At 42.0% G+C, this 21,723-nt stretch overlaps 1 protein-coding gene across 3 annotated transcripts in view; it reads left to right on the top strand.

Annotated features, from left to right (window-relative positions):
- LOC142954425 (copine-9-like) overlaps positions 1–18,803 on the top strand; it is a 74,139-nt gene extending 55,336 nt beyond the window's left edge. For all 3 annotated transcript variants that reach the window (XM_076095419.1, XM_076095418.1, XM_076095417.1), the window contains 6 exons: positions 666–847; positions 2,559–2,686; positions 7,339–7,441; positions 10,011–10,068; positions 14,207–14,280; positions 18,621–18,803. In XM_076095419.1, coding sequence (XP_075951534.1) covers positions 666–847; positions 2,559–2,686; positions 7,339–7,441; positions 10,011–10,068; positions 14,207–14,280; positions 18,621–18,803 — 728 coding nt within the window. The remainder of the gene's footprint in view (positions 1–665; positions 848–2,558; positions 2,687–7,338; positions 7,442–10,010; positions 10,069–14,206; positions 14,281–18,620) is intronic.
- Positions 18,804–21,723: the final 2,920 nt, after the last annotated feature.

Genomic DNA, 21,723 nt, shown 5'->3' with positions numbered 1-21,723 from the left:
AAAACATACCTGGCTTTATAGTAACACTGATCCTTAATTGTATTGTCTGTCTCAATCACCAGCTAATGCGGTGATTCTTTTCTACACTGTGACCTGGAGGCTTTAGCTTCTATCTTTATTGTTTTAGCGTTTACTTTTAAAATATAACGCTTCGGTGTGAAAAGCACTCGTCCCTTTTCTCCTCTGTAATGTAACATGGCCTTTCTTCATTTTTAATGGCAGACACTCCTGCGTCTTGTGATGGTGGGCACTCCGCTGTTTCGGAATAGATTGTTACATTTAGGCTCTTACTTTCACATGATGGAAAGTGCAGTCAACCCTGCAACGTGCACGGTGCGTGGCCAATATATTTAGTATTTCCGTTAACGTGACTCTATGATTTACCTTTTATAGCCCTGAAAATATCACATTATTCATGCCAAGATTCTGCATGCAGCTCATCGCACACACAACCTGTCGGTTATTCAAAAATGCAATTGCTAGATGCTACTTTTGTTGAAACCCGTTTGAAAGGAGGAGATGAAACACACGGTTGGCATGAATCATCTCCTGTGCTCCACTGGTGACACTTTGTATTTCACAGGTGGGGGGGGGGGGGGGGGGGGACATATTATCATTCACTTCTTTGTGTTGTATGTATGTGTGTGTGTGTTTCTTCCTCCAAGGCAACCCCTCCCAGCCCACTTCCCTCCACTATATGAGTCCCTACCAGATGAATGCCTATGCCATGGCCCTGAAAGCGGTAGGTGAGATTATCCAGGACTACGACAGTGACAAGCTCTTTCCTGCCTATGGTTTCGGAGCTAAGCTGCCCCCCGACGGCAAAATCTCCCACGGCTTCCCGCTGGTAAGACACGCGTGTGAACGTGCACACAAACACATGAATTAACACACACAAGGCACACACGCGGTCCACCCGTATATCAGGGCGTGGCTTGGACCAGAGTTGTCGCTGCGACGACAGCTGGTCGCAGAAGTTGAGGAGTCGGCTCATCTGGCTGCCAGCGGGAATCTCTCAGCATTCCCCCTCCACTTCCTCCTTGCATCCTCCTGAGGGATCAGGGCAACCATTTAGGAACCGCTGGATGCTAAGCTGAAGGGAAGTCTGGCTCTTAAGACACTGGCATGGCCTCTGCTTCTTTGCTCCTGGTTTTCTTTTCTTTTTTCTTTTTTATGAAACTCCCTGTACTTTATGGAAGGGCAATGATCTACATCACAGAAGTGTCTCTTTAAAAATTCCGCCTTCAAACTTTATGACTCTAACATTATGGATTCAGCAGGCCTGGACGTAGTTTTTTAGAAATACCAAGGTCAAAACATATCTCTGTGTTAATTTCATTCTGTGAATTGGATCAGTTTTTTGTTTGTGCTGAACAGCACAGGGACAAGATGCTATCCTGGGCTCGGTGGGTAGTATGTGCCATTCCTCTCTCATCTCCATCACCTTCTCTCTTTCTTTTTCTCTCAACCTCCTCGTCTTGTCCCCGTACGTATCTCTTTCCTTTCCCAAAGCTGACTTTTGAAATCTTTTAATTTCCGTCTCTCTCAGTGAAAAAAAGTGTACGGAGAATAAATTGATATCTTCATATCACTGGAGTTGTTCCGATACCAATACACAATACACTCAAAATGTCAATTTTCATTGAAACTTTGCAGTCTTCCATTGGATGTATGTAATTATTGTTTGCTGGCTAGCAAGCTAGCTAGTTAATCCCCTCAAGTGAAACTAACAAGGTGGGATCATGATGGGTGGTCCCTGTAACAAGCCTGCATGGGAGCTATCCGTCGGATGATGTCGGTCCGGGGAAGAATGGCATTGAACTATAGAAGCAGTCTACTCGTAAAGCAAACTAATTATCTCAATCACGCCCAGCAGGGATTTAGCTGCCCATCCGGTTTCCTCGAGTTGTAGGCATAATCAAAGAACCACTGTGTTGCGTAAACACACACACACACAAGCAATGGCGGCAATCAGATGAGCAAGTCAGTAATCTTGGCATCGTATCTTTACTGCACCAAAGTATTTGTAGTCAATTATTTCACAATTTGTAATATATACACCTAATAAAAAATAGTGGATCCCAGTGATCTCACTCTTTGGGCACAGTCATGTCTGTACTTGTGTGAACTTGACAGTTGAAGTGAGAAATGTACCGGTATTGCCCTCCGCCGAATCGCAAGCTCACAGACTATTTCATTAGATGCAGTTCCTACTGTTGGAGGAAGACAGACATTTATTTGTAGCTATAGCCTCTTGTGTTTTCTGGATGTCTTCTCTTTAAGGGTGTGGGCCATCTGTTTTCCCCTATTTCCTTGTATACAGTGTATCAGTTAAATGTAGATAGATTGCGTATCATTACAGCTAATAGCAGCATATATAAGATATGTTTGATTATCTTTAATTGGAAGAACTATGTAAATATGCCTACAGTTATGTACTCTGGAGGGATTGATGCCCATTGCTTATTGCACCGCCCTGTTAATTAGACTGTCTGTACACTGAATGTGTGAATGTACACTGTGCGGTTCATTAGTGTCCTGTATGCTGTCTGTTGCAGAGCGGTGATGCTGAAAATCCAAACTGTGTGGGCATAGAGGGGGTTCTGGAGGCTTATTTCCAGAGCCTGAGGACGGTGCAGCTGTACGGACCCACAAACTTTGCACCTGTTATCAACAAAGTGGCAAAGTAAGTTTGTGTGTGTGTGTGTGTGTGTGTGTGTGTGTGTGTGTGTGTGTGTGTGTGTGTGTGTGTGTGTGTGTGTGTGTGTGTGTGTGTGTGTGTGTGTGTGTGTGTGTGTGTGTGTGTGTGTGTGTGTGTGTGTGTGTGTGTGTGTGTGTGTGTGTGTGTGTGTGTGTGTGTGTATTGGGTGACATTATACCTTTTTAGATTAAGGGGATAGTTATGGTATTTTATTTTCTGTCAGCCAGAACTGATGTATTTTTTAATTTATTTTTTTGCATTTATAAACCTTGATCGAAGCTTATTAGTGACATGTGGCAAACAATAGTCGAGTGCTGATGTGGGGCTTTTACACACATATCTCATTTATGTCTATGGACCTTAAAATACCTTTTTCTACAACATATTTTAAAACTTTGAATGATATATCCAGTATTTGCAGTGGCATACATAGACTTTCAATGGGGGGAAAAAGCCCCAAAAGCGGAATCCCTTTACGTCTAAATAGAAAGCATTTTGTACAACCTTAAATTGTTTTCAAAAGAGTTTCATTGGTACCTGTGGCATTTTTCTTGCATTTTAGGTTTCCAAAAGCTTTATAATTTGTTAAATTGGGAAAATGATACATCAGACTTATAGTTTTAAGACACTTCCTCCTGGGCTTATTATGTAACTCCCATCCTGCCAACCAGTCTTTGATCAGCACCACGGACAGCAGCCAAAGTGACAAATTCATCAACGCTAATTTAACAGCCTGCCCTGGACACTGCTCAAGAACCATCGCGTCCTCTTCTATCGGAAATACCTGGCTGCTAGCAACGCGGCACGTTTGAGCGGAACTTTTGTCAGTCGAGATGATTCGAAAAAAAGCTAGTCCTCCTCATCCTCCTCTGTTGTTCTATGGGTATTCAGCATAGGGGCAAATTGTTAAAACTAAGACCTACAATAAATGAAAGGGCTAGAGGTTGCTAAAAGATCTGACTCCAAAACATTCCATGTTTTTGCTGTGAAAACATGGATTAACCTGGGTCACTACACACACACACACACACACACACAGAAATATGGAGTCACAGATCAATGTCATGTTCAGCCAGGTGGAACTGCTAAGTCGCTTGTATAAGATACCGTCTCCCTGCAATAAAGACACAAACAGCAGGTGAAGGACACACATACACACCTACGTGTTGAAACACTCAACCAACACTCAGCTGCCAAATATCAGCTCAAGCTTGAAATGATGCCAGATGAGTTTGGAGACGTGGATATTTCCGTTTGTTTTTCTCATCGAGCCCCATGTTGGAAAGGGAATGAAGAGCGGTGGAAAAACAAGAAGCAGGGTCACACGGTTTCCTTCGTGCCGTGTTTTTCGGTGCTTGTTATTTTTTGAAGGGTCTCTCTTGTTGCTGAAGGTTGTGTTTTTTAGGCGGTAAACAACTCTATGAACAAAGGGGTTGTCATGGTGTTTGGAAGGAGATCAAATCCATTTTAATTGAGTTTTTATGTTACATTCAAATCAAAATGTACTTAAACCCAGAGATCCCAAAGTTAAATGCCCATTTTTTGGGGTATAATAATAATAATGGTTTTCATGTAAGATTTTGTATTAACCAATTTTTTTGACTCTCTGTTCTTGTACAGTTTTATACTTGTGTTTTTGGTTTAGTTCAGAAAAGACACAAACCTCCAATTCACTCTTGCTTGAGCCCCGTGCTTAACTTCATTCAGCCCATGAGGAAATCCTAAACTTGATAGATCTGCCTAGATTTGCTAGGCTGTGATTGGACAAGCACACATGGATAAAATTGCACAGTGAGTTGACAAAGAAAGAACGGAAATGTATCTGGAAGCCATCTAAATATAAATTTATAAAAATAATAATCAACCTAATTATATGTAATCAAGTAATGTTGGCCCCGCGGGCGATCACCCCGACCTCAACAGTGAAAACTTGTATTAGAGAAAATTTGACAAAGCACTCTTTAGGGCAGGAGTCACTAATAGGCGGACTGCGGTCTGGGTTTGGACCCAAACGCCATTGTATCCAGACCTGGACCTATAACTGATTGATAATTGATAATTATTACATTTTGAAGGAGCGCTTCTATTTTAACTGCCGCCTTTACGGCACTCGTTCAGCGGTTCAGGAAACACACCGACCAATTGCATGCGTTGTAAACCATCTCACTTGACACTACTCGGCCAATCAAATATGTGCGTTATATATATAATCATCGCTACTTGAGTGAGATATACACACACGGGAGAGAAAACACACAGTCGGAGGATTACGTGAGTCAGAGAAGCTATTTCACATGACGTGCTCGAAAAAGGGAAATGTGGACAGCTTGTACAGTCCTTAACCAAGAATGGACAGACTCCTAAATGTCCATTCTTCCCACGGGCAGTTAAAGAATCAGTACGTCTCAAATCTTTTGAGTAGACGTACCCACTCAAATCTGAAATGAATGCCCAGAAAATAAACGATCTAAAGGACCAATGTAATAAAAATTCTAAGACATAATTTTTCATTACCCATCGATGATGTTAACGGAGAGGAAAATAAGGTTATGGTTTCCATAACAACGGATATAGCCCCTGCACACAATTTTCTCTTTTTAGAAGATGAGGATAATATGGATATTGTGACTTTTTTGATTGACATCACTTCACCCTGAAATAAATTACTTTAAAGCTGCAGGGCATGGACCATTGAGTTAAATACATTTTTCTAAAATTAAGTACTTTTTATTTTATTTTTCCAAAGCTTTCTTATATGTATTTTATTTTGATATTCTGCAAATGAGAGAACATCTATTTGTTATTAGAGTATGCATTATTCATAATTCACCCAGTTCAATTTGAAAACTGATATTAAATATTGACACTCAGTTGTTGACTACGTACAGAAGTTAATACAACTGCTAGGCTACTTCAATATATAAGGCACAAAATCCTATTGGAGGTTAGACTTTATTGTGATGTACCGGAGGGAATTCTCTTTAACTGGACCTTGCTTAATGTTAATTGAATACCCCTGCTCTAGGGTTCTTTTCCCTTCCCCTCCAGTGGAGAAAACATGATGAAGTGCCCTCTAGGGTGCCCTTCCAGTGGAGAAAACATGAAGAAGTGCTCTCTAGGGTGCCCTTCCAGTGGAGAAAACATGACAAAAAGTCATTTTGGATGCCCTTTCAGTGAAAAAAAAAGTGATTATGTGTCCTCTATGGCAGTGGTTCTCAACTGGTCTGGCTGCGGGACCCACCATCACCCCTTAATGACAAGCCGCAACCCAAAATATATATATATATATATACATATATAATTTGGGTATATCTATATTCAAGAAGTCTAGTAGTAGTAACACCTTTGTGTAGTAAACAACTGTTAAATCAAATAAAGAAAGTACACATCAATTATATTTTAACAAATATTATTCTTATTTTTCAAATTTAACTGGATGGATTATAAATAATACATATAAATACATAAATAAATGTTCTTCTCATTTCAAGTAAAATAACGGCTGGATTAAAAAATAAATTACGTAACGAAATTCATTTTAGAAAAATTATTTTCACTCAATTGCCCTGCAGCTTTAAATTCAGTTCATTCAGTGTGAAGTGAAAAAGCCACAACATTATTTTTTTCTCATCTTCTAAAAAGAGAAATTAGTGTTGGAAGAATTCACCTCTATGAGTCTGATGACTCTCTGGACATTTTTCTCTTTTGGAAATTGTCCTATGATTTGACTTTCACAACTCACACCTCAATAGTCCTACTCCGCTGTCTATATCCTCGTCTCTCCCCCGTGTGTCACGGTGTGTACATCTCACTCAAGTCAGGAAACTTGTCAGAATACCCATATTTGATTGGCTGAGCTGCATCACGTGATGTGATTCACAACGCATTGATGGGTGTTTTTCCTGCACCGCTGAACAAGTGCCGTAAAGGCTGGAATAACTCCGCTCCATAAAAAATGCCCTACAAAATAAAATCATATTTTTTTTTTTGTGTCAGGCAAAGGCCCGCGACCCAGTGAAAACGGGTCCCACCAGTTGAGAATCGCTGCTCTATGGGGCCCTTCCAGTAGAGAAAACTCCAACTCGAAGTGACGCCCAGGGTGCCATTCCAGTGGAGAAAACTTAATGCAGTGCTACATACTGTAGGCTGCCTTACATGCTAGAAACATTTCTCTGCACTGGTGCCCCCTGCCCCTCAGACAGCCTGAGTCTGCCACTGTAGTTGCTCAGCACAGACAGTTATTTTGGTGCCATATAGTTTGGTAAAATTTAAAAAAAGAAATTCTAAGACAGTGATGTCATCATGGGACCAGAGTATTTTCCTTAAGTCATTTATAAGTCAACATCTAGAGAGCAGAATGGAGAAAAATAAAGACATGCTATTGATTCGGTTTGGCAAACATAGCTTCAGGAAGGTCAAAGGGTCGGACACATAACTAGAAAGTTACTGTATGTTATGAGCTTGATTCAACTCTGTGCATGTCCTGAGCCACCATAGACTCTGGAATGATGTTTGAGATCATCAGGCAGGTGTTCTTGTTGTTTTCACTAGTAGTCTGCAAGTCCTCAGGCAGAATGTTAGCTCTAACCCGGGTTCATTTGTGTGTGTGTGTCTGTCTGTGTGTGCACGTTCCCCAGCTGCGCAGCAGAGATTACAGATGGCTCTCAGTACTTCGTTCTACTGATGATCACAGATGGAGTGATATCCGACATGGTCCAGACCAAAGAGGCTGTGGTCAATGTGAGTAAACGAAACACACACATACAGCGCACACACACACATTTGATGTGTAAACAAGCGTGCATGGAGACTGATGGATGCTTTTCCCTCAGTTCTGATGTTCATCTCAGTACCCTCTCTTGTATTTAGTGTGGAGGGCAAAAGCTCCATTATACTAAAGAATAATTCTTTGTATGATGTTTGGATTAAAGCAGCTTCTTAGTATTCCGTGATAAGTGAAAGACAGAAGGAGAGGAAAAATACCAAACTCAAATTCAGGGAGAGGAAAATATATTTTTGCTCTAATTGTGACTGATCTCACTTCCGTGTAGAGATCAATAGTCGTTTCAATAGCATAGTGTGAGAGGTGCCTGATCAATTAGTTGGGTTCTAAGTGTTTTCTTTCATGGCAGGCGATGTACAATATTAAAAACAAGTTATTTGTTATTTTTTCCCTCCTAATTAAAAAGCTGAAGTGTCTGATATTTGCTTTAAATCGCACTAATGCCACAACTCTTCTTCCCTGGGGTTGTCTCCAGGCGTCGACTTTTGATTTTGTGACAAGGAGAGTTACGGTTTGGAAAATAGAGGTAATTTCTGTAAGTTTAGGATATTGGGTCAGATAAACAGCCTCACCTTTCAGATTCCAAAAAATAACGAATCAACACTTGTGTTGACAATGTGTATTATACGGCCAGAAGTTTAGTTTGAAACATTCAATAAATGAACTAACATTATCAACAGAATGTGGAGAGGTAACTGTGTTGACTATTATGTCAAGCACATTGTCTATTGTGTTGTAGATATGTACTAAAATAAGCACGCTAACCAGCTAGCCCCGACCCGCCCTGTGTTGTAATACCTCGTGTACCTTCAGAGGTGATAGTGAGTCTCTGTAGCGTCCAGTCTGTCCTCAGTCCAACACTGAGGATGAAGAAGTGGAGCTGCCCCGAGGGCTCTTCTTACACATTATTTTTTTTGCAATTGCCAAAACACAAAAACCTTTGGGATAAGTATTGAAAGCAGTAACTTATCTATCTATTGACCAGGTCTGCTGAACCATAAGCACATTGTCTGCTTTACACTAAGTTTGAAATTCTAAAACACAAGTTTATCTACATTAGACTTAATCATTCAAAACTAAAAGCTGTTGTTTGCTAAACACTGCCATTGAAATACCTACACTCAATCATCAATCGCCTGCACCCAGAATGCATTAACTGTGAAAACACCTGTAACCAACTGGATCACTTAGAAACCAGAGCTTGAACAATATAAGTAGGATTCAGGTTTGCATTTGTGTTCGTGGTCTATATTTACAGCATGCTACAAATGAAAATGATAATAGTGTTTTTATACTTGACGCATCAGTGTGCAGTTGGCCTGTGGAGAGAGCTATTTATTTGGTGTTTGTCTGTAAAGTTGTGATGCAAATATAGTATTTTTTAGAAGAGTTTATACAGTATTAAATGAAGTGTTGCTTTTGCAAGAGATAAAATATTTTTTTTTTTTCTGTAGAGTTTCAACAAAGAGGATCTCTAGTTTCAGAAATTATGTTTAACCAATTGCGTTTTGGTTCTTTGTTCAATGGATTACATTTAAACAGTTGGCAAAGTAGTTGCGTCAGGCAACTTTGCCAAGGAACCCCAGTTAGCAGCTAGCTTAACTTCAGCCAGTGCACCGGGGGTCTGATCCCAGGGGCACTGCCCAGACTTCCCGCAGGATCAACAAATGTCACGTTACCGCCGTTACACAGGTCAGACCCAGCACTCCAGCAGACCGCTGTGACTCCCGGTGCTGGGGTTTGTGTGCTGACTGAATCTGTGAGTCCATTTCATATCTTATATTTAGAATTTAGTCCAATAAACAAACTATTAAAAGGGTACAGGGGTCCCTACAATTAGTGTCACAAACACACGGATGGGCTAACTTAACGTTACGGTTTATCAAGGGACCCTGTTAACTGGCGACTTTCAGCCGAATACATCTGTTGTTGTCGTAGTTCCAACAGCTGTTGAAAATGGGAAGAGAACACGTAGCTGTCCTCGTGAATGCTGCATTGTTTAATTTTGCAGTACAGTGTCAAACCTTCTCATTTACAGTCTATGGTCAAAACAGACCGGATTCGACGCTGGAGAGTCTTTTGAGGAAACGAGTCCACTCGAGTTTTAAACGTAACTTGGTGTTTATGTGTTGAAACAGGAAGGGAGCAGGTTGCCCTTCCTTTGAAATAATAAAGTTGATAAAAAACACATCGTCTTTGGAGCCCATTTTGTGCAAACATGTGTCACGTAAAAGAACTCTGTAGCACAGTTAATAAAAGAAATAGAAGAAAAAATATATATATACAGTATACAAATTACTGAATTCTATGTACGGGATTCGAAGTCATATCATTGTGTGGAAAGAAAGTCGGTGGGCAGATGCACCACCACTACGCCACAATCACAATCAACGTACTGATTTGATACAATTAACTTAAACAAGGTATGACACAGTCAGCAGTTGCTCCTAAGAGCAAAGGGCCGACTTTTTATCTCATAATTTCTTTTTTTTGTGTTCATTGTCTTTGCTTTTGTCTCCTGCACAGGCATCAGGACTCCCCCTGTCCATAATTATCGTAGGCGTTGGACCCGCTGAATTTGATGGTGAGTGTTTCATTATAGTAACATGTAACATGTAACATTATAGTAACAGGTCCGTCATGTCAACATGAGTTAACGAGGACAAAAAGTCACTTTATCTCCAGAGAACAAAATAGTTTAATCGGCATCACAGTCTCGCCGTAGAGATGTCTCTTTAATCACAATAACACACGTGATCCACTTTAAGGTGACTGGCTTCACACCCGGTTGAAGCAGTCGGCTAAAAAACAATGAATGAGCATGCACACATTGTCATAATACCACCATGGCTCACTGGGTTAAGAGGGTTGTCTGGAAGGCAAGGTTGACGGTTTGATCCTTGGCTGGGACATGTCCTGTGTCGAAGTGTCCCTGAGCAAGCCATTGAACCCCTAACGGCTCCCCGGGCACCTGTCATGGGCAGCCCACTGCTCCCTATATAAAGGGATGGGTCAAATGCAGAGACAAATTTCCCCCTTACTGGGATGAATATAGTATAGTAAACAAACACACTATAGACAAACTGTTACAGCAGTATCTTTAAGTGGCTTAATTTTAATATAAAAAAATCACTTAAATGCAAAAATCCCATTTCATGTGGGTTTTTCTTTACTGTCCAGGCTTCCTCAAATCAATCTGGTATTGTCAAAAAGCATATTTCACTAGGCAGTCTGAACAAGGCCTTATGCCGTGTTCACACCAAACGCGAATCATTCGTGCTGCGTATTCTCTTCATTCGCGGCGCCGGTCTCGCCGGGGACTATTTGTGTTCATTTGCGTGAATCGCGATGGACACGCCGGAGAGGGGGCGTGGCTTATCGCCCTGAAAGCCGTTCAACTGTCCGCCATTAACGATGGAAAAAATAACCTCTATTTCTGCTTACTACGTGTTGTGGAAGTCACAGATATCCCGGGAAACTAAACGCCGTCATGTCTGGGTTCATAATATTGTTCAGAGGAGCTCCGTTGATTTTATCGAGCTGTATTCACTGTGTCTAGCAAGCCACAGGTCGCTGTTTACTACAGCTGTATGAACACAAAATAAACTGATTTGGCTGTGATTTAACGGCAATAAACCGACAAAAAGGGACTCCGAAATAACTATGTAATGATGGCGATTTGTACTTGTCTTCTCAATGGAGCTCGGATATGCTAGGCTATGCTAACATTGTAGCAGCTCCACCAACACTCACAATAATGTCATCTTGACGTAAATATGGCAGCGTCTATTCATTGTTTGTACCATATGGTTTACACACACACACATTTATACACATAGTTTGGTCCGGTCTCTATTGATATGAGGTATCGTAGAGCTCTGGGTGAACACAGACGGCTACAGCATTTATTTCCTGATTCAACAACGGCAGGAAGTCAGTGATGACAGGAGAAAGATCTCAACGCTGATAGGCTATCGTGCTGGGGCGTAACGCGAATATTTCGGCGAAGTTGAAAAATTTCACCTCACACATTTGGGGCGATTTGGCGTTTGACGCGAATTCACTTCAATCGCGTCGCGAATTCGCGTCAATCGTGCCGCGAATTCGCGTCAATCGTGCCGCGAATTCGCGTCAATCGTGCCGCGCCATTGCAAATTCGCACCGCGCCAGTCTGATCGCATCTGTGCATAGACTTTGTATGTAATCTACTCGCGCGAATAATTCGCACCGCATTTGGTGTGAACGTACCATTAGTCCAATGGACGTTTCTCACAATTCTTAACAATTTTCCAACTTTTTGACTAGTTGATGCGCTTGAATGGGAAGTGGGAACACTTTTTCCGAATGAATTATGATGTAGCAAATATTTAACTCACATGACTAATCTACTGTTTGCGCTGTCTTCTTGGATATATTGTCTTCGTCTCCGGACAGCAGCCAATACTAGCTGACAGGAAAGAACAGATAAAACTTGCCTAATTGAAACAAAATTCCTGATGACCTCTCTCCATTTTACTCCCAAGTAGATGCAAATACTACATGACATGCCTACTAGACGACATCAAATCGGTCTGTTTGGTCAGGTTCAGGAAAAGATCATGGTTTGGGTTAAAATAAGTACGTTAATCTCTGATGTTTTCTCAGGGGGTGTGTCTTGTCGAAACATCAGTCTCCTGTAGCCAGCGAGACTACAAATAGACCTTGGCGACAAGAAATATTTTTTAACAGGTTCCTTTTATTGCAGGAGTACATTATGACCAGAACATAAATTCCCACATGCTTTTGTTAACTACTTTGAAACAATAAAGATTCAGTGTGGACAATGAATGAAATGTAACAGTTCAGAGACAGATAACAGATAAAACTAGAAAAGTGGAATTTTCAGAGTTCATAACAAGCGTTGTGAACGCGTTTTTGTTGGGGCTAAATGAAACCAGATTACCAAAAGATATCCTGGGTATGTTGAACTGGCTTCGTAGTACAGGGCCCAAATGGCCCAGTGGGTTTGCTGTTCATATTTACATGGTCCTCACCAATATACATCGCATGCATCCTTCAAAACAAAAAGTTTTTTTAAATTCCATATACAATATGGGGACCTACTCTGCACTGTGCCACCACTGGTGATCAAAATCTCCACTGTGTATCTGAAAAAAACGTAGCGTAGCAGAACTGAATTGCCGGCCCCAGCAGCGGCTTACTTTGTCTGAAATGTTAAGGTGATTAAGGAGACGCAAATATGTTTTACCTGACCCGATGGGACTCCTGTGAGCAAACAGGAAACCACTTTGGCAGCTGTATCACACTTGGTTCTTCATATACACCAGTCCAGTACGCTCCTCCACCTCCTGGGAGAGTCTTACAGTCCACAGATCAATGACTTTTTCAGTGGGAACTGCTTGAGTGCAGTCTGTTGCTGCTCGGCAGGCTGTGACGACCTAATGCCTCATCATTGGCTCTTTGCATTCTACTTGTTTAAGCGATCGGATGGTGGGAGAAATGGTGGTGAAAGTAAGGTCAAACTGGCTTAATAACACCTCGGAAAGAGTGTGTGTGTGTGTGTCTACACCTTATTGCCAGGCCTAATTGCCTCTATTTGTTATTTGCTCTGTCTTCCGTCTGTGTCCTCCATTTCTGACCGTGAGTGTGTTTAATCTCCTTAGACTGGGATTCATTTAATCTTAAAATTCATTCTCATCAGAGTTTAGTAAAACTTGATTTAAATTAAGCGTAGCTCCGTCTCAGAATTTATCAACAATAATCTCTGATTAGTGAAGTTCAAACTAAAATAAAATAAAGTTGAATCAATATGGAGAAACTTGCTCACCCAAATTTAGATTTGTGTGCTGTCAGGAGCAGGTAAGTAGGCTATAAAAGGGGGGCACAAACCTTTGGATGGTCTGTGTACCATAACACTGTGATTCTCTAAGTGGTGTCTGGGGATCCCAAAGGGGTCGGTGAAATAATTTGTTATAAAACATAATACATGTGCTGTATCATTAAAAAGAGCATATCTACATGAGGGGGATCATTTGCACCATAAAACAACCATATTGAGTCCATTACCTCCACCCACGATATCTGTGGGCCAATAGAAACTCTGATATGCTTGCGACACATCATTTCAATCTGTCCTGAATCAGTCACTGTCACTCACAGCGCAACGAATCGTTCCAGCTGCTGCTTAGCTTGTCTTATTGGCCATCTAGCTAGGTGGCGCCATAACAGTTCGCTGAGAAATTCAGCAGCATCATAAAACTCTGCCTAAGATTGACGTTAATATTGCATCATAGCAAACGTACCTCGTTTGCTAATCTGACCTTTCCTTGTACTCGGTCACCTTTCCACGCAGGCTGTTATTTTTCACTGCCAGAGTGACTCCGGTTGCAGGATGTACACTGTCGCAGGTGCTCTTTTTGAAGACCTCTCAGAATGATATCTCCATCAGAGCGCCAATCTAGAGCAAGCGCCTCTTCCTGTGTTTGGCCATAGTTGGAAACGGCTGTCTGAAAGCCTGCTGAGCTTTCATTTTTGCTTATGACATGGCATTCTCGTTCTAACCATTCTCCTCTGAATACCTGTTCTTACTCCCCATGCTGTGCTCCACAACAGCAAATTACGTTATAAAAATACAACAGAACATCCTGTACTTCCTCTAAATTCTCCCTCTGTGGTTCCAGTATTGAGTCATGCTCTGTCTGTTGCTCTCTCTCCTGTTTTAGCTATGGAAGAGCTGGATGGAGATGAAGTGAGGGTGTCCTCCAGGGGCCGTCTTGCCGAGAGAGACATTGTACAGGTACTCACCATAATACTGTTTAACATTAGGGTTAAACTTGAGCTTGTTTCTGTCAACAGCAGCTGTATGCATTTCCAGGAGGAGGACTGCTTAAATTCAAAACACACACACTCAAACACACACTGGGGGCTGCCTCATACAATATACTGTACATCACAATACCTGTCTATGGTGGGCCACTGATCAAGCTCTGTGTCTTGCTCAAGGGCACAATACAATGATTCTGGTTTCACTTGCCCACACAACTCAAAAGTGCCTGTCCAAGGATCCCATTTATCCTACATTTCTCTCCGGCAGCACAAGCTCACGCGTAATGCAGCCTCCGTATTCAGCAACCCCTGTAAATGGACAGCGACTAACAGTAGATTGCCGTGGTGGCTGCGTAGGACTGTGATCCAACTCTTGTGATCCAAACATTACAAATAGCTCTAGAGCATTGTAAAGTCCAAATGTATTGGGGGGGAAAAAAGATAGATGTGATCATTTCCAGAATTCATGTTTTTATCCAGCAAAACATTCAGTTTCAATCCATATTTCTTGTTGTTCAGCCTTTCAACAACCACATTTCTGCTGGGAAAAACTCTCGCTTCTCCGATTTGTAAATAAATAAAATGCAGGCGCACCTGGCTTTTAAAGGGAATGGGAGATGACACTGGTTGGTTTAATTTGCGTTACGCCCAAAACATACCCTTTGATTAATCAGGAAAGTAAATACAACCCCTTTGTCTCTTACGCCTACTGTTTAACCAGTGAAAGAGGTGTAAATGCATAATGTGCATTCACTTCATAGATCGTTCAAATAGGGCCCTCAGTGTGATGCTACCCCCACTTTTGCCTCTGAGAGAGAACAATCATTAAACATTAGCTGCGTAACGGATCATTGTCGATCCTGATCCGTTCTGTTCACTTACATTATGATGCGTTCAGGCTCTGTTCAGTGAAAATGAGCTGCTATAATCAAACAATATGGATCATCAATGATGGTAATTAGTATCGGCAGCAAAGAAATAACATGATCAGGGATCTCTAGAAGTTCTATTTGCTGATCTGATCTGTGACTGATAGAGTTTCATGATCCGTTGCACCACTAAGAAACATGCAAGAGGATGTAAACTTGTGCCATTTTCAGGATTTTAATAACCGACCAACATTTTACAGTAACACCGACAATTTCAGAACATAAAGACCAGGGAACAAAAAATGAAAAACTGGATCTTATCTTTGTGGCACTATGGCCTTGTGGGTAACTGGTTTTGGTAATGTTGCAAGTAGCCTCTGAGGGCTCATAGACGATGTCCCAAACCGGATTTAAAGCCAGTCGAAAATAATCATTTACAGGATAGTTTAAAGCATTTATTGAGTTTCTATGTACTACAAAATATAATACTAGGCTTTCAAAATTGTATCTTTACCAGAAACGTTTTGTATCTAATCGAAGTATACTGTAGAACTCGTCTGCTGTGACTCTTTGAAGAGTCCATCGTCACTTCAAAGTCAACCCCAGGACATTTACAGCTGTGGTCATGTATCTACTTTACACCGAACAGGTGAACCTACTCAAATCACAAGCCGATAGCCTAGTATACTGTATTATATTGAACATTTGACTTATCAGTATCTAAAACTGTCAAGACATTTCCTTACTGAGTTTGCCCAAAAAGCCACGTCCAGTGTTATTTTCAAAGTCGGCAAGAGAGAGCAGCTCTTTCGTGAAATTGTTTTGCAGCGAGTTTTCTAAAGAGCGCAGTAACCCCGTCAGGGACTGATCAAATCCAGAACTAGCAGTGAATAGTAATTTTAGAAAGCCCGATAGGAGAACACAAATAGGAAGTTTAATACAATGGCCTCTGATAACAATGCACCTTTTGAATTTTAGCATAGTACTGGAGAGGACTGGCCAGTCAGCTGGCAGAGCATAGGGTACAATGAAAAACGAGCACTCAATGATAAATGTACACCGTCTAGATGTTGAGGAGCCATGTGAGTATATACAGTAAGATTGCACAAATGTAGTTCTAGCAAAGTGGCAGTAGCTATTTACTGCAACACATTAATATCCTATTATATGGCCTAAAGTACCAGTCATCAATATATTCCTAAATACGGAAAAAGGTTTCACTAAATTGCTTTTGCTACTACAGTATAAGTGAACACAGAAACAGTTTTGATAAACATCAATGTATTCTTCTCCTCTTGCTATAAATTAAGGTCACAGTGCTCCCATTAGACCTGCACTTGCCATAAACCAGGAGTTCACAAAGGTCTTTTAACTTGAGGGTCACTTTTGCTTGTTAAAACAATTCATGACAAAAAAATAAATAAAAAGGAGAAACAAAATGAACTGGGCCATAAACGTGCGGTGTGCCACTTTAAGCTGCGATGACCAAACATATTTTGCCTACCGTCACCCCCATCACTGTCCATTTCAAAAAGCAAGACGAGTTGTGTCGCTGCGCCTGAAGGAACATTAACTAGCATCTTTACCTGGTGATTGGTATATTACCCAAAAAACAACATGCATTTAAATGTAATCTAACGACCTCCGCAGCCCACAGTGTGTTCCATCACTCATACTATTTAGTATGGCAGAAACACATTTAGTGTGTCCCAATACATGGCATGTCTACCAAAAACAGCAGGATGCTCTGCTGCATTCCGTCACATTTTGCAGTATGCATGCTTTGTCTGTTCTGACCCACAATCCTATGAGCAAGAGGGGCAAAGTTCAAGGTGCCATGAAATGACAGAAGTATGTCCCAATCCAATGCACACAACAGTGCATACTTTGGGCAGCTGCAGTACGTACTAAAAGTAAAAAATAAAAAAAATAAAATAAAAATCCACCTGTATAGTACCTGTTGGAAAGCTTAGAATGTACACTTTATTTACCTGTGAGCCGCTTGGGTAGGTGGAGACGTGCGTAGGAGTGCAGAGGTGCATTAATTATAAGTTATTGCAATGACATACATAGATACAGTATGTTATCACTTTTCAAATATGTCCTGATTGCAATTGCAGTATCCATATCTAAATCTACACGTAGATCTTTATCCTCACAGCTGCGTAATGGACAGGGTGCACGAGGGATTGTTTGATATACAGCCTCGTGCATGGATGCAAGGACAGTTACATACTTTCTCCTCCACTCTGAATATTCCCTTGAGAAGTGCATATGCTGAGAGGGAGGTGCACATTTCTGTAGGAGGGCATTTAATCCCCTGACTTGCCTGACACTTTAAGAAGTGCACTTCCCTCTTTAAAACGTCTTTGTGGTGTGGCAACCCAGGGGACGTGGAGGCAAGATTCAGGAATAAAACAGGAGACTCAGAGACAGTAACCATGTAACAAAAAGTGTCCTTTAATAAACAGGTTAGGGTAAAGAGGGATGGGGTCAAACTTAAAAGATTCCTCCCGGAAGGTCTTTGGCCTTCGGTCTACACCCAGTGTGAGACTATTCCTCCGTCCTGTTAGGGAGAGGAGAGAGATGAGTCTGCTTGATTACCTCCCGTCTGATGCAGCTCCTCTCAAGTGGTTCTGGAGATTCTGGTAGTCTTCTGCCCAGTCTTTCTGCTGCTGCAGCTGCTTCCCAGCCCTGTGAACATATGCTCACTCTAATTACCTGATGGGCTGCAGGTGTGACCAATGCCACGTGCCTATTGGCTGCAGCACCTGAACTGGATAGTAGACTCCCTCTATCACCTCCCCCAACCTGAGCTTGGGGATCCGCCCCCTGTGCAGTGTCTGCTCAGCTTTACCCCTGGTTTGCCACAGTGGGTATTTTTACCTGCTGTAATGTTAGTCCGTTCCAAAGAGGGGAATGTTAACTTGTTTCTTTACTTCACTAACAAAATGTTAGTTTTGTGCATTTGATTACCCTTCCTCCCTGATTGGCCGCAGACAGCAGGTGAAAGGGTATAAAAAAGTGATGGAAGCGTGCAAACTGGTTGGTCTATCACCTATGTGGTGCAGGGTAATGAAGTTTGAATATAACTCTTTACATACAGCAGTGTGAGGAGGAAAAAAAAGGTTACAGCACAACGTCCTGTGATTCGTTTGTGCACTGCCGGACATTATAAAGTAGGCGGCACAAATCGCCATCAGATAAAAGATGAAAAATGAATGAGAAAATCATTCACTGTGAGTTGGGCCTCACCGAAAATAGACATAACAGAAGTTGTCTGACTTTAACAGACGGATGAAGCCAGGAGATTTATGTATTTTTGATGTCCAAAACAGGCTTGTTTTAACATTGTGAGACCAAAGATATGTCATCGATATAGACCTTATTTACATACAAATGCTATCTAAACATCTAAACTATTGTTCACCCCCACTTCCAGTTTGTCCCGTTCAGAGACTACATCGACAGATCCGGCAACCAGGTCCTCAGCATGGCCCGGCTGGCTAAGGACGTCCTCGCCGAGATCCCCGACCAGCTGCTGTCTTTCATGAAGAGCCGGGGAGTCGAACCGCGACCGGCCCTCTCCTCCTCGCCGCTACCGGAGCTGCACCGACACATCTGACCCCAGACCCCCCCACTGCCCGTCTCCGCCTCCCCATCACATATATATATATATATTACTATATTACATATATATATATATATATATATAGCAGTACTTTTCCGTTACTGTATGAGAGAGCGGCGAGACTTTTTGAATTTGTTTGTTAATTCCCCTTCACCGGACACCTTTGTGCACAAAAAGTTTTCACATTTCTCATCAGCAAAGTGTTTACTTTAGTCACATTTGGCAGCGGTCCCAGGAAGTGTGAGACACTAAATTCAATTCAAGCCAGTCCACGAATGAAAGCAGAGCTGTTGATGGGCAATATACGACAGCTTGTATCGGGTGATTGGGGGGGGGGGGGGGGGGGGCAAGCTTTGACTGTAATCTGTTTTGGGTACTTTGTCGCCATGAACACAGGTGTGTTTTTTTACCATCGTCGTTATCATCGAGCTGTGCCAAATCTCTTTAAAACTGAAATAGAGGCTGACAAACAATTAGTTCAGTTCGGTCCAAAAGGGTTTTCAAACTGTGAGGTGTGCCTCCCACGGGGGAGTTAAAGGGGGGAGAGACACGAGGCGTAGAGACAGGTGGATATCGGCGTTCTAAAAGCAAAGTTATTGCAGTTGGGCCCGTTGACTTGGTCCGCTTCTCCTCACAGTCACCAGTTTGATCCGCTATAGTGGCTGTGACTCGCAGCTCATGAAGTCTCTTTTAACGCACGATTGGTTCAATTTGCATCCAACAACACGCTCCACTCTCAGAGTCACTCAAATCTAAAGACGCAGCCATGACGCACATACCTTTAGAGTCTTTGTTACTTGCACTCTCCGGCAATATCATCATCTCTCTGTCCATCGCAAATACACATCCATAAATCTGCTTAGAAATCTCCTCTTTATAACTGCAGAGCTTGCTTGAGAATCTTCACCATTTCAAAGTTTTCTTCCGAAACAAAGTACTGCAGCGATAGTCCATGAGTACATCGCCAACAGGAGCTGCTGATTTATTCGGCGAATGTTGTCAACTTGTCGTACAGGCAAAGAAAAGTTGCAACTGACTCCATGACAATCTTGTTTACAGCCCCCGAATGATAGGAACTGTAGCTTTATTCCAAACATTAGAGCCTGTTTATGCCCCAAATGAAAGTCAGACAAAGAATAATAACAGGAGTGACAAGATTCATTAATATTATGGGGGGGGGGGTTTGCAGTTGAACCCACAGCATCCGACTTAGAAAACCCCTGGTTTCATTCAGCCGGGTGATTTAGTGACAAGAGGAGAGACTTTCAGATGTGAGGCGTCATACAGAGGGGTTGGCAGGTGTAGTATGGGGGTTCCGGTCACGTGTTCATTATTGCCAGTCACAGACCTTCACGCAGACACACACACACACACACACACACCTGTGTCTGCCACGCCACACCCATTCTCCCTTTGCTCAGCGTGGGCCGAGGCCGGGTGCAGATTCCCCCTCCTGCTGTTAGAGAAATGCCAGTCCCTCCGGCTGCCCTGCAGAGAGGAGGAGGAGGAGGAGGGGGAAGGAAGGAAAGAAGGAGGTGGGAGTGAAGGGAAGGGAAGGTTTAGAGAGGGAGAAACGGAAAGAAAAATAATTGACAAAGGCCATGAGCGTGAGGACGAAAGAGACGGATATGGATGAGGAGGAGAGGATTGGTTTGATGATGCCAGTGGGGAAAGACAAATGGGAGAAACAGGCGGTGGCAGTTGGAGATGGTAACAGAGAGGAAGTCTGTACTTTGAGTTTTTGCTCATAAGTCTGTGTATGCATATGTTTTGGGGAAAGAAACCTCAAAAGAAGGATAAATGCACATTCTCCAAAAAGCAATATAGCCGACCCCCAGTGTGACGTTCTCCCTATGCATGTCCCTCCCTCTCTCCCTACCTTGACATTTTATTCCCAGGCAGACCGGAGCCATGTGCAAAGTGGACGAAGTCTGCCACCCAGTGTTCACCGTTTGTATAGCAGGGTACCTTTTATTATGCATGACTACTGTACATTCCTCTACTAACTCAGCACAGCACAGACACATGAACTGCAAGCTCCAGCACACGTGTGTGTTCTCATGTGAAATGTAACGGCTCCCTTTTTGAGGACGTCTAGTTATTGTCAGTGTGAGGATGATGATGATGGCGGTGGCGGCTAAGAGGGGTGTTTATGCAGTTTAATGTGTTCGTGTAAGTGTTTTGTTTTTTTATAAACTTGTACAAAGTTTAATCGTCAAGGCGTTGCATGTCGAGGAATGAATGCCTTCCAGTGTTCAAGTAGTTTCTGTCATTGCAACTTGATTGTCAAAAAAGAAAAAAGAGAGGTATATCTCGAAGTAATATGCATTCTTCTTGCGTGAATGTACATTTTTATTTGTAAATTTCAGAGCAACCCAGAAGAAAAAGTTGGCATTGTACCGTGCGTTTGTGCCACAGGCTACGTTGAATGTTGATGTAATTGAACCCAAAATACGTTTCATATCAGCCTCGTATCACGCTTGCTGAAACGCACAATGCCACGTGGTTAACCTTTTGAAATAAGTGGTTATGTTTAGGCAAGAAAACTACTTGGTTATTGTTGGAAAAAAAGATCATAGTTTGGGTTCAAATAATAACTTACCAAATGTAGCGTATCAACTGTAACTACCGTGAATGAATACAAACGTCTTTAGCGAACTTTCTTACGTTAAGGTACGTATAGAAGCGTGACAACTGTAACTACCGCTTATAAATACAACAGCCCTTAGCGGACCTTCTTTCATAACATCACGTATCAAATTTAACAATTGTAACTCTAATAAATACATACCCGCCCTAATCTTTCTGTCTTACATAACGCTACGTGAGAAGAGTAATAACCATAAATGAATAACAACCACCCTTAGTAGACTTACTTGCATATCGTCACGTAACAAGTTTAACAACTTTAACT

The sequence above is a fragment of the Anarhichas minor genome, unplaced genomic scaffold (assembly GCF_050575085.1).
Source record: "Anarhichas minor isolate MPS153535 unplaced genomic scaffold, ASM5057508v1 ptg000020l, whole genome shotgun sequence".
Classification (NCBI taxonomy): Eukaryota; Metazoa; Chordata; class Actinopteri; order Perciformes; family Anarhichadidae; genus Anarhichas; species Anarhichas minor.
Note: the sequence above shows the minus strand (reverse complement) of the source record. Positions and strands in the feature narration are given on the sequence as shown.